This window comes from Electrophorus electricus, chromosome 7 (assembly GCF_041902795.1).
Source record: "Electrophorus electricus isolate QZ-2024a chromosome 7, ASM4190279v1, whole genome shotgun sequence".
Lineage (NCBI taxonomy): Eukaryota > Metazoa > Chordata > Actinopteri > Gymnotiformes > Gymnotidae > Electrophorus > Electrophorus electricus.
Genome location: NC_137503.1, coordinates 21,950,638 through 21,965,100, shown reverse-complemented (window position 1 = coordinate 21,965,100; position 14,463 = coordinate 21,950,638). Strand labels below are relative to the sequence as shown.

The window sequence follows — 14,463 nt, the reverse complement described above, 5'->3', positions numbered from 1 at the left end:
TGTGCATGTGCACATTTATGTGTGCATGCTTTCATGCCTTGCTGGCAGGATATTCAGCCTGGCTTCCAGATAACTGGGATATTCTTGCCTTATGTCATGGGCGTGGCTCCCTTGTGAGAGGTGTGTGTGTGTGTGTGTGTGTGTGTGTGTGTGTGTGTGTGTGTGTGTGTGTGTGTGTGTGTGTGTGTGTGTGTTTTGCCCACTGAGGCAGAAAAGCCCAGGTATCCTCACTGTAACAAACAGGAGGTTCTACAGGTGTCTCCTGTGTGTAGCAGCCTGTGTGTTCCACTGATCCTTCTGTTTCCTTCTGTTACTGCCTGCTCCAGTCCTACCCTGTCTCTGATGTGTCTCCTCCAGTCCTGCCCTACTTCTGATGTGTCCCCTCTAGTCCTGCCCTGCCTCTGATATGTCCCCTCCAGTCTTCCCTGCCTCTAATGTGTCCCCTCCGTTCCTTCCCTGCCTTTGATGTGTCTCCTCCCTGCTCATATTCTATAGCACCTGTTTTGTTTAGTTATGTCACTTGTAGTCTTTTCAAAGTCTACAAGAAAACATGTACAAGCACATATCCTATGTTTTCTTTGTTTTCTGTGTTCTTTATGTATGCTTTCTAGCACTTTCTAGCACTGTTTTTTTGACTCTACCTGTCTCAACTATTATGGCTACTCCCACCTCCCCCTGATGTCCCCTGTTGTAGCCCACAACACCTCCAGCCCAGCCAATTACTTCTCCATTGCCCTTAATGGATGTTCTTTTGCGGGTTGGGTCTCAGACACATGCACACCTCGGGACAAGACAAGGACCTCTAGAAAGTTGGACTAAATATGAATTGCTTATTTAATTTTTTACATTTATTTTTCTCTTTAAACTGTTATTATTGTTGTGTCTGTTGTCAGCCAGAAGAGGATGGGCCCCCCTTTGAGTCTTGGTTTCTCTCAAGGTTTCTTCCTCATGCTCTATGGAGTTTTTCCTTGCCATTGTTGCCCTTGGCTTACTCACTGGGGACTTGGACTTGGACATTAGTAAAGCTGCTTTGTGACATCTGTTGTAAAAAGTGCTGTATAAATAAATTTTGAATTTTGACTTTTCAGATATGAATTTGCCCATATGGATTTGTTCCATAACTCTCCCTTCCTGTGTTCTAAGCCCTTGTTATAAGCATGATTATTGGAAAAGCCCAACTGATGTGATTTCCTCATACATCCAGCCGCCCGTGGTTCCTGTCTGTTCCATGTCATTGGCTGACTGACCACTCAACCCTCTGGTCCCATCCATGCACACGCCCCCATCTCACTGAGTTATAGCACAGCAAAGGGATGCAATGGGATGTATCCCACGGATGAACACACACACACACGCACACACACACACACACACACACACACACACACACACACACACACACACACACATACACGCACAGTCTTAGTGGTTAGCCTGGGGTGTAAATGTGCTGTGTTCCCTTGCAAGTGTTCATGCCTTTATCATTCATTAAAAATACAGTCTTAGTGGTTAGCCTGGGGTGTAAATGTGCTGTGTTCCCTTGCAAGTGTTCATGCCTTTATCATTCATTAAAAATGCCCTTTATGTATATATATATATATATATATATATATATATATATATATATATATATATATATATATATATATGTGTGTGTGTGTGTGTGTGTGTGTGTGTGTGTGTGTGGTTGTGCACGCATGGAGACAACCACACACACACACACACACACACACACATACACATTTACCCCCCTGCAGTTGCTCCTGTCAGAAGGATTATGTAACATGCTGTCTACAGGCCCTTTAATCCTAGTGCTGACGTGAGTGACTCAGTGTATTCGAGGGTTTTCACCACACACTTTGTGGCTGTTGTTAGATCTGCCCTCCTTGCCAGGATGTCCAGCCCCACACTTGCATAAGGCTACACACAGACAAATAAGATGTGGGGGGAAGCAGGTTGCATGACAAAACAGAAATATATATATATATATAAAGAGTAACTATAGTAAGAGATGTAGAAATATGTTTCCAGAAACAGGACATTTAGGACAGAGGTCCTTCATCTGTCGTGCGTTATATCCAAATCGACAGTGCACCAAAAAACCTTTTTAAATGCTTTTACAAATGCTGTCCATGTGCAATATAAGACAATCAGTGTTGCATAATGACCAGCACCAGTAAATACACCCCCTCCAAAATACAAACAAACAAAAAACCAGAGAACATACCTATGACAACAGCATTTCTGGTGAGTTACTGCACAACAATAAACACAGGGCAAAAACCTATAAACATATAAAAACATATATAAACTAAACTGTAAGTATTATTGTAATGAACAAATTGTACACGGGACCAGACACTTCAGTGTGTGTCATGCATAAAGTGGGTGGTTTTGGTGTAGGTGTAGTACAAACAAAGACTACAACATATGAGTTTGCTTTATAGCAAATAGTGCCAGAAGGATAAATATAGTTGCTGAGATCACTTCTTGTAAAAGATCTTGCTAAGATCACTTGTAAAATACCTGTATTTGTTTTTCCTATGTTTCCATCTTGACTTTTTCTTGGATTCTTTTTGTTCAACATTATAACACTGACATGAAGTTTTAGCAGAACTACAAAGCCAAGACAGGTATGTTGCTATCTTATGCTGGGGTCCTGTGTATAATTTTGTTTCTTTCTTTCTCTGATTGATGATGATTGATTATTTTTAGGGAGAATCCAGTTAGTTATTGGTCTGTCCTAAAGGCAAGCCATAGAAGCATTTAATAGGAACAACATGAACTTTGAAAATATAACTAAAGATATCTAAGGGTTGTCTAGGGTTAGCTTTTCACCAAGGGACTTCTACATTTCCATAATGGCCAGCCAGTGTGAAGCTCCAGGTTCTGCATAAATGTAGCAGACCCCAAGACCCAGCCTGCTTATGTTGTACTTATCTGAGAATACAGAGAGCTGTATTACAGTGCCCCAAGGCACCACCTAGCACTGAGTGTCAAATCAGGGTGATGGAGCAGTCACACAGTTCATGAACTTGAAGGTGGCTGATCCTCAGCACGGGACTTAACTTAACTGCACAGGCGCATCTGCGCTGGCCATGTCACTGGAATTCATGGTTAAACTTCAAATGGGAAGGAGAGTCCACTAAAGTCCCACTAAGAGTCTGATACCCCTCGCATGTTTCTGCAGTGCAGTGAATCTCCCCTTATTTCTGGACTTTGTCAGGTTATCATGGTGTTTCTGGGCCTGAAGTTTGGAGGACATTGGTCTTGCTCTGAATTGACTTCAGCGATCTACTTCTTTCAACTGCTTTTCATACAATACTCTGTGTAAATTGATGGATTAGGAGGAAGCAGGACAGCAGGTCAAGACTTGTGACAAAAGTTCTGTCTTCTGTTTCATGCATGACCCCTTCAAGGCTTACATGATCTCTAAGCTTTCATTAGCCTCCCAGGCCACTCCTTATCTGTTGGCAACTCATACTATGGCCTGCATAAAGAAATGTGAGATGAAATGAGAGCACAGGTGTGTGAGTACCGTGTCATGCGCCCAGTCTGGTGTGCCTCGTGCCTGACATGCCTGTGTGTCCCCCTAGCTGTGTGCTCCTCACGCTGCTCCTCAGCTGCATCACCTGCCCTGCAGCTGTTCTAAGTGCAAGCATTTAGTGTACACCACTCACAGTGACTCAGGATCTGCCCTACAACGGCCAGCTTTTTGAATAGATCTGGCGTTTCAATAACCAGTTGAAATCACTTTGCAATGATGAAGAATTTTTTTGTATTATACGGACTGTGGAATGTTTTTACATTTGTGTGTACACACACGCTCGTGTGTGCATTCATGCTGACATGTGTGTATACACACGTGTGTTCCGTTCCTCTGTTATGTGATATGGTATTAGTCCGCTGTTTTGCACCTGGCTAGATAGGAGGGTTGGGGTGGATAGTGGTGATGGTAAACCCTCTCCTCTTACAAACAGTGCAGCATAGCGCTTCATTTACATGTGAAATATTGATGTGCTTAATTTAATCCCTTCCAGCTCGAGTGTCACATTGTATAGGCCCCTGTTGGTCCAGAGTAGCTCTCAAACTGCACCAAACCACATGGGTTGTTTTTCACTAGAGGCTCATATCCATATCTAAGTGTTACACACACTGACTTGTAGACATGCATGAATGTAGTTGCAAATTTGCTGTCTCAATTCCTGACAAAGGAGTCAGGCTTCAGTTAGACTAAATGCTTTAATTCATATCCTAGGTTTGGGAGAAGTGCAATGCTAGAAAAAGTGCCCATGTAAAGTTCTGATTAACAGCCATACTCTTTGACAGTTCTTGGCACCCTACCACCTTCCTGCTTCCCAAAACTACTACAGTCCTGTCTCAGATATTCAGGGAAAACACAGGGAAGGTGTTAGACAAGGCAGAAGCTACCCAAAACAGCTGTCCAGCCCAAGTTTAATTTTTTTTCCTCTCACAATCCCACAATTCTCACACCATACATATGGAATGTTTATAAATGTAGATTACATTGTAAACTGACTTGTATTTATTTACATGTTTTGAATGAACTGCAGTTTTATTTACTACAAATTAGAATGCACTTGCATTTAAATGCAATTTTGGAAACTAATCCTGAATTAATTTCAAGATAATTTTATAATTGCTTTTAAACTTGTGTTAGTCAAAAGATAAAAACATTATAAATCGAATTATGCCGTAAATGACTTAACATGGTTTTAATTTCATATATTTATTTTCTCAATTCAATTTAGCTATTTTTCCTTGTTTGGGTTTTATGAATCCTTCTGAAGACAAATAAATAAGACAGCAAGTTCAAGTTCATGGATTTTTTTTATTTGAAAAAAAAAAAAAAAAGGAAAAAAAATAAAATAAAATAAAAGGGAAGCATGTACAATTTGGAATGAATGCAAACTGAACTGAGTTAAACAATGGCAAACTCTTGAGCCGAGACTATTGCAGTATGCTCTTAAAGCTCAGGGAGCAAAATGCCATCACCATTCAAAATGCAGAAACTGAGAAGATGAAGCTCACCCCAACTACTGCCAACCTTCCACAACACACCTGCTTGCCCTCAACCGGAGTGGGAGGCTAGACAGATGCTCATACAAGGAAAAAAGAAATAAAATAAACAAAACCACGAGAATCTCATGCCAAATGTGTAAGATTTTTTGTCATTTTTTGTATTTTTTTCTTTTTATTTATTTTTTTGTTTATTATTATCCCCACCATACAATAAAAATTCCATTCCACCATCAGCTTATATGAGAACCTGTTTTTCCAAGGTTCCTCTCAAGATACAAAAAATCCCAAAACAAACAAACATGACAACACTTCATTGGAAAGCACTCTCAGACCGGCAGATCCAGGAGCTCCAGTCTCAATGTGCATGCATGAAGGACAGAAAACAGACAATAAAGAGAAAGATGGCCAGCCCAAACATTACCAAGGGCAAGTGGAACTTAACAAGTTCATCAAATGCTTGTTTCCCATTTTAGGTAGTTATTTAACTCTTATTAACTGATGCTAGATTGATCTGTGGGGAGAGGATCACTAACCATTTCATGCAGATATTTGATTTTTTTTTTCCTTGTGTGGACAGAAGGATATTTTATTTCAACATTCAATTATTTTCTGTACAGAAACATTATGAATAAATGTATATTTCCCCAAGAGGTAAGTAAAACATTTGACTGATTTTTGTTTTCTTCTAAGAGGGCAAGGAAGGACAGGACACTTCACTTTGCGGTCATCATCTGTACAAATTCTGAAGAAAGAAAGAAGGGAAATAATGTGATTAGGGAGCTACTTTTGGCCAAAGTTTATTAATTTCTTTATTCAAACTGTGAAAGTAGAATTCACTTGAGTCCTTGTGAAGAAAACACTAAATGGACATGTATGATTTTTCTACAACATAAGAGTAATATAAAACATTGCATATTTTATTTTTAAATTCCCACATGAATAGTAAGGCAGGTCTAAATAAAGCATATTTAGTGTTTTAGAGTAATTTTAATGTGAAAGCCAAAAACTGAAATGACATTACACAATCAAAAACTAAAATAATGGATTACACAAAAAGGGGACATAGCTAATACATGGTTTTCCATTGCAAAGGCTCAATTGGTGTCCAACTTACAAATGGCTTTCGTATTCATATAATTAACTCACTGCATTGTTACTCAAACAATGTATTATCCAAATATGTGTCCTAAGAAACATTGGAGGCTTGTTTGTGAGCCACCGTACCTTCATAGTTCACCTGACCGTCTCCATCGATGTCTGCTTCTCTGATCATCTCGTCTACCTCTTCATCCGTGAGCTTTTCTCCAAGGTTCGTCATAACGTGACGCAGTTCTGCAGCGCTGATGTAGCCATTACCATCCTAAAATTGGGGTTGAGGGATGGAAGTGTTAGTATAGTTCCAAAGTCCTTCAGGCTGCAGGCTTCACTCCAGGCCTATTAGTTAGTGATTCATGATTCTGCACTAAAGTATGTCAGCTTTGCAATAAAACAATTAGTATGAGGTTAAAGTATGCAATTACACGTTAATCCTTAATCTCGTGGCTTATTATTAAATTGTAAATCTAAATTTCTTTTTTTCAGTAACTGAATGCCTATTATTCAGTGGCTACATAATGTAAGATCTGTTGTTAGAAGAGTGAGGAATTAGAGTCTGAACCCGCTAAAGGATCCCAGGGAATGTAGGGGCTTTAAAAGGTACTACATTTGAAGGTACTTATGTCTATACTAGGCACAGCATACAGGAAACGAGCTACCCTTGGACATCAGCAGATGCTATGTATTTTGCTCTTGCTTTCAGTACATGAACTGCATGCACAGTGGAGTTTAGGTCAAGTCTACAACATTCCACTCCACATTCTACATTCGACTTTGGAAAAACCTGTCCGCTGAAAGCAATAATTCTTCCCTTTTTAAAGTATTATATATATGGTACTGTGGTCCATCATATCCACTGGCTAGCTTGCCAGTGCACTCTTGTTCATAATTACTCCAGGCTGTTGACACCTAATATCTTGGCAATATTTATTATTTCTGCTAATCATCCAAATGTTTAGCGGATGGCCTGCTTTTCTGGAATTTCCAGTTTGGTCACTCATATTGAGTGACAACAACAAGCACACAACAGATAAAAATGCTAAAATCAACTGAGCCAACACTCCAATTACTACTGGCCTTCTAAAATGGGAGAACTATTAAAAAAAAAAAAAAAAGGCTTTTATGTACCGTCAGTCCATAACTACTTTATGCAAAGGCAGCAGATGGAATGTAGTCTTGCGTAGCCTAGCTTACTAAAAAAGTGGAGTGTGCAGACTGCATCATCCCACACAGTGCTTATAAACCCCGCCTACCTCACATATATGTGCGAGAAAACTCACAAGAGTAATATGTGTTTCACAGCCTTAAAAACATACTAATCAGAAAAATAACATACCTCAGATTTTGTATGATACAAGCATATTGTATGATGATATACTATTTGTATTTGTATTGATATTACTCAATATAAGTTTAGTAAAAACCCTAAAACATTTAGCTCATGTAGGCCAAACCTAAGAGCTGTTTGGCACTGTTGTGAATCTGTGAAGGCCTCTAGTTAAGTGAGTGTGAGTGGCTGGATGAACCTTGTCAAACACCCGGAAGGCCTCTCGGATCTCCTCTTCACTGTCTGTATCCTTCATCTTTCTGGCCATCATGGTGAGGAACTCTGGGAAATCAATAGTTCCATTGCCTGAGAGAGAACAGGAAATGACGGGCAATATCAGTTTCAAACAAGAAACCAGTGCGTGGTTCAAAAATGATCAATTTGAATATAAAACCATATTTTGGAAGCCCATTTTTAACAGTAGGAGACTTCTGAGATTCTTGGAAAAATGCAAAAGGAGTTTCTTATTCCCTCTTTGGTTTGGGGTAATCTCTGGCATGAGACACAGTAAGCTTTAGCTGAAGGTAACCCTAACTTTGCATTATGCAAACTTTCTCTTACACAAGCACTCCACACAGGCAGGGAGTGGCAGCTGTACATGCGTTTCGCTAATACTAATGATCCAGCCATCAAAGGCATGATGTGGGATCTGATGAAGGATATCAATAAGAAAGATGTTAGTCTTTGCTGCTAGCTGAAGGACACCAAAACAAGAGACTCCTGACAAATGAACGTAGTAATAATGTGTAAGGCACTTGGCTGAATGAATGACTAGATGTGTAGGATTGCTGGACAAGAATCAGTGATACTAGAAAGACTCCTATCTAAAGCCCTTGGTGCTTTTTAGTCAGAGCAGATGGCAATCAAATGGCCAGGGGAATGAGGGGAGTGGATCTAATGGTCTGTAATCTAATACAGTAACACTGCTCAAGGCTATACACAAAATGATGGCTGCTGAAAAAGCAGATTAGAGTCCACAACAATGTGGGCATTCCAGTGAAAGCTGATGAAAGATGTGTGCTGTCTACAGAACCTGAGGAGTATGGTGACTGCATTAGAGAGAAGGAATGGGAAACGCAACAGGACCAGGAAGAAAACAAGCCATTGCTCAAACCCATCCTTACAGACACGTCTGGACAACGTGCTGCCATCACACTTATGGAGAGACCAGTTTGTCACTTCCAGGCTGAATTTCCAGTGTCAGATCCTTAAATAATTTTAAAGCTTTCCCAGCAGCTCCTTTCAATAAGTGTGTGGGCGCTTGATGTGCGAAGTGCGCAGAGTGGATTATGTAATCACTTATATTTCCCATTACTTTCCTTATTGGTGTCTGACCTACATAACATCAGTGTGGCACACTGAAACGATTGAACACAGCCATCCCACGGATGATCTACTGATTTAATCACCATGTAAGACCAATAGATATGGCAAAAAAAATCATCACTGAATACAAAGATCCATCATACACATGACATTACTTGAGCCTCCATGGAATGGCTTTCTAAACTGACATGTAGAGGAGGATTAAGCAAGGGATAGGCGCTTTATAAGACAGATGTCCAGTAAGGCTCCCATTACACATTCAGCACAAAAGCCTTGGAGACTAAGTGCTCAGGCTTCTTTTTAGTCTGTTCATAGAGTTTAGCAGCTGCAGCAGTTTGGGAGAAGAGCCTGTCCCTCACTCAACTGACAGCCATTCAGAAGCAGCTCAACAACCTGCAAGTCTATAATAACCTTTCTAAAACTCTTCTAGTTCTGAAACTGTTCTGACTTTAATTCAAGCAGACATGACCAGAAATTAGAAAAAAGCAGTCTTATTTAATCATCAGGTGACCTGTTTGTTTATACTTAAGATCTCTGTACAATAATTATAATCTCTTGTCATTTTCAGAATTTTCTGTTAGCAATGAAGACTTTGAGTTCTAAAAAGCCCTCCACTGCCTTTCTCTGACTGATCTGGAAAGGAAATACTTCAGCAGATAAGGGAGATGTTACACACCATCTGCATCGACTTCGTTAATCATATCTTGTAGCTCTGCCTCTGTAGGGTTCTGCCCCAGTGATCGCATGACTGTACCCAGCTCTTTGGTTGTGATGGTACCATCTCCATCCTTGTCGAATAAGGAGAAAGCCTCCTTGAACTCTAGAACAGCCAAGGGAAGCACAACACTGTTATGACTGCAGTTTAGAAAATTCAATAGTGCAGTGAGAGCAGAAGACAATGATGAAATCTAGGTCAGAATTGAATATATTAAGTTTCTCTTTTATCAATCAAAATTTGAATAGCATGTTTGCTTGAGTGGAATTAATAGACAGTTTAAGCAGGGAGAACACATAAAATAACACAGAGAACACAGAAATTTAGACTATTAGTGTTACTGAAGTATTATACTGACTGAGAGACAACAGATACTGTATTGACAATTATAATATAGCCATGATATCTCACCTGCAATTTGCTCCTCTGTTAGCTGGTCAGCCTATATTGCAAAAAGAAGAGCAAAACAATGTGCCAGTTATTAGCAATGAAACACAAATTACTGCCAGCTTGGTACACAAAGGACACTGTCCTAATCTTACATCACATATTAGTATTGGCAAATGTGAAAGAGTAATTTTATTTACAGGGTTTTAGAACTTTACATTGCTGCTACTAATCCTAGTAAAATGGGGACACTAAACAATTGGATGAACAGATGAAAAAGACCCTTCTTCAGCCTTTGATATTAAGATCAGCTGTCTGAACTCTCTTAATCTGAGTGATAGATCACACAGTTCTGTGGGCTGGCTCATACACAGCAGGCCTGAGATTTACAGTGAGCAGGAGAGAACTCAATGAGCTGTGGCTGGTTAATGAGGAAAAAGAGGAATTTGGAATTATGAAGCTGAATGGATGAGCCAATACAGTGAGAAGCCAGTGATGCCATCATATCTGAAAAGAGTGCAATACACCATACGTATTTTCTAGCAACAGTGGAAAAATGGTGATGAAAACTATATTATATATACAACAATCACCATTCTCCACTGTTGCTATATATGATCCCTGACCTCACAGTCGATCAGTCCTGAACAGTATCAATCATCATGTTTGGTATCCATCTAGTAGGATATAGCATGGTCTTCTATGCTTTTGCGAGAAAGTCTCTACAAGATTGTTGCAGTGGAGAGTTCTTCAGAAAGAAGACCAAAGAAACAGTGATAACATACTGCACCTCTAAGCAAATATGTCTGTAGAATTTCTGCTGAAATAATGAGATTTAAGTCATCAGCATACTTACATTTCAAGTGCATATGCACTTGATTTATCCAAAACTTAAGTGGAATAAGAGCAAAAGGTGACACCTTAACCATGTTATTTCCTTCCTGTGTTTTAAGCTGGCCTTGTGGCCATTGCACCAGTTTTTTTCTTAATGCTGACTTTGGTTTCCACTTCTTTGTTTCATGCCTGTTTTTGGTTTCTCTGGGTAGTTTTTTTTAGGCTGACAGATGAGATGTTAAATTAGCTGACTGTCTTGCCACAGAGTACAATGATAGCTATACATAATCAAAACCAAGTTTCAGAGAAAAGCATCATTTGTTTTTCATGCTCAACACTAAATATTAATATTATGAGTATAACAGGAATGTGTGTCATTGTGGTTTAGTTACTTGTTTAAAATAGACTGAATTAAAAAAACTGAATTAAAACCTTTTTTTAAAATTGGATATTTAATTGGATGTTTAAAATAAAATACATAAAATGAACTTCACTTTCATCATACAGGTAAGATAATATAAGCTTCTAGGATACAATTTCTGCAGTATTTTGTAAAAATATTGTAGATAATGTGCTGAATATAGTTAACTGCCTTTTAAAAGCTTGTAGATTTCAAGAAGCTGCTCTTCTACATACTCCTATAAACAGCTAGTAAAGAAAACTGATCTTGGCTCAGCTTTAGACCCATTTCAAAACAACTTCCAAAATTCTAAAAGAATTGTGTTCATAATTTCTTCTTACTGGACTTCTTTCTACTTATTTCTTACTAAAATATTATGGGACAAATGTGTAGTCTGTAAGTATGTTTCAGAGAGGTATCATTACTGAAATTAGTTAAATAGTAAAACTCAGAAGAACTAAAGATAATTTCAATATATCAAATATAGCAGAAATGCTGTTAAAACCATGATAATAAAAAACCTGAGAATCTTGTTGGTTCCTTCTGCCAATACTCCGTAACAAAGGCTTGATCTTGTTTTACGTTATGTTTTAAGGACAAATGAAAATTAGACTCTCATGATTTCTACTGGTCCCCCCCTCCCTTTTGTTACTCTGAAAGGATGATCTGTCATTGGTTTGAAACTGTTGTGCAACCATGCTAGCTTACATAGGACAAAGAGCTGAAAATAGTTTGCAGCCGTGAACGGCATTAACAAACCAATTCTAAAAGCCATGAGCTAAACTCAGCACTTCCACCTACATACTGGGCCTTGGCCAATAGATTCAACCATTCTTTTGCAGGTCAAATATGGGGCTTTTTCGATTTTATAACAGAGTATAACGTCAGAAAGACGCTTTAATACCCTCATGTGAGATTTATAACTACATATAACCAGAGGCACACTGAATGTTCTTATTGGCATAGTTTAAATGTCTCCAATGTTTAAATGCTTAAACCTCTATTGTAAAACTTTTTGGCCTACATGGTCTGTTTATGGTGAGTGGGTAGTGTGCAGAGTGTAGAGTTCTCGGAGTGGGTTAATGTCCCACCCTATTGCCAGTATGACTGAACTCCAATTCCACACCCATTCAAGGTCCAGTTACGCCCAGCACCCACAACCATACTGGAGTAGCGGGCTGCTACACAGTCATGGGCAGCTGGTCAGGGACTGTGGGCTGCTATAAAAGGACAAAAGCCTGCATAAGCATCCTTCCTATAGACAATTTGCATTTAAGGAAAATGATGCCTGTATGGCTTTGGGGACATACACACATGCACACAGAAATATATGGCATCATACACACATGCACACAAAAATGTATGCCACCATACAGATCTGAATACCCTATTATGCATAATCAAATTATTTTCTCAGAAAGTCTAAGAAAACAGCCAATTTTGCTGAGTAAATCAAACAGGTATAATTTTAAACAGTCCATATCAGTTGGTCATACAACTCATTAACATGTAAAAACTAGCAACTGTGAATGTGAACTGCTGTTACCTTGATGACTGGAAATGGTTGACTCTGAAAGCTGTTTTATGTGTACACAAATACTCATGTAGTTCAACCCACATCCTAATCCACAAGACACCCTGACCATTTGTTGCACAGACCTATTACATCAGTCTCCTATTGCATTGCCTACAGAACAGCTGCCCTCTGACAGATGCTATATGCCAACTTGGATGAAACACGCCATCTACAGATGTTCTACTCTTTTGCATGAATCAATGACCTCAGTCATCCGATGGCCACATCAATCTATATCTATATCTATATATATATATCTATATCTATATCTATATATATATATATATATATATATATATATATATAATATTATATTATATTAGGCACATAGTCAGCGGGCGTGAAAATGAAAAGAAAAATGTTACTTATATCTACGTATCGAGTAGGTGCATGTTATGGTGGACATAACTACATTTGCATATGCCCGTCTTGCAAAAAAAAAGATAACTTGTACTTCCTAACCGATTCAAGCCAACAACTCTTCTTTGATGATGCAACATAATACATAAATAGCCTACCCAACATCCACGTCGAAAAACAAAGTAGACAAACGAGAGCAACTCTTTCTACAGCCTGTGGCTACATGACAACACATAGATATTTTTACAACAGGTACAATCGAAGCATAAATCGAAACATAAACATAAAATAGCCTACGTCGAAACCACGGATCCCCACCCTCTCAAGTAGATTTATCCTACCATGGCCCGTCCGATAACGTGCGATGTCAGAGGCGATGCTTCTATGCAATTGACGTTATCCACAAACTACTAAATTTCCAGATTTCCAAATGTGTGATACGTTTGCTTTTCAAGACAAGGAAATAAGGTATTTCATTACACATAAACTACTATTTTGTAATCTTACAACAGCCCATATGCCGATAATTGCGCAGTTGTCGCGGATTCCCGCTACATTTTGACTGTTGCATCATCGGGATGAGCTTTAATAGCTGACTACCAATTTAACTATTTTACATCAACAGCCTACATGTTAGCACTATTAAATAATAGAAATGCTTAACATACAATATCACCGTTAATACACCATAAGCTTGTAATGTAATGCCTTTTTAAAGCATGTTCATGTTTGAATGAATCCGACCGTTCACATGGATAGATGGGCTGAGCCCATTTTTTCTTTTGTCTCCCATTTTTATATGTCTCACCCTGCCAAACGGAAAATACTAAAAATGCAACAGAAAGAATGATACGTACCATGTTTGTTGAAACAGAGACCAATAACACTAGTAAAGACGATAGACCTTCCCCGGGTGCAAGATCCACTGGCGTTGTTTTCTCTCTCGCTATCTCTCTCCTGGGGTGTAAGGATATGTATTCATCCGCCACTCAAGCGCTCACTCACTTCCTGAATTGCTTTCAGACTAAACTGGCCCCGCCTCCTCCTATTTGACCAATCAGGTGTTAGGCCTATGTTACACATCACTCAGCAAAACTGCGCACCGATCCAATTTCTAGATAATTATAATATGCAGGAAGTGTTCTTTCGGATAAAATGATTGACTCTTAAATTGATTAAGCATGGATACAAATGGTAAACCACATACGCTAATGTAGGCAATACAGGCAGTGTATTTCTTTGGTTAAGATTTTAGTCTTTTGTCTTTTTTTTTTTCTCTAACAAATGGTGATTTTCAATCATGTTGTGTAATGCTGATATGCCGGTATCATTTATTCATGTGCATTTTATTGGCCTATGGTTTGCCTGTGGCAGTTAGGCCAATTGTGAAAAATTAGAAA

At 38.9% G+C, this 14,463-nt stretch overlaps 1 protein-coding gene across 1 annotated transcript; it reads right to left on the bottom strand.

The window, feature by feature from the left end:
* Positions 1-4,832: 4,832 nt before the first annotated feature.
* calm1b (calmodulin 1b) lies at positions 4,833-14,075 on the bottom strand. The gene is made up of 6 exons (XM_027000841.3): positions 13,921-14,075; positions 9,918-9,948; positions 9,468-9,611; positions 7,665-7,771; positions 6,268-6,403; positions 4,833-5,785 (listed from the first exon to the last, which is right to left on the bottom strand). The coding sequence occupies exons 1-6, from the start codon at positions 13,921-13,923 to the stop codon at positions 5,757-5,759; spliced, it is 450 nt and encodes a 149-aa protein (XP_026856642.1). The 5' UTR covers positions 13,924-14,075; the 3' UTR covers positions 4,833-5,756.
* Positions 14,076-14,463: the final 388 nt, after the last annotated feature.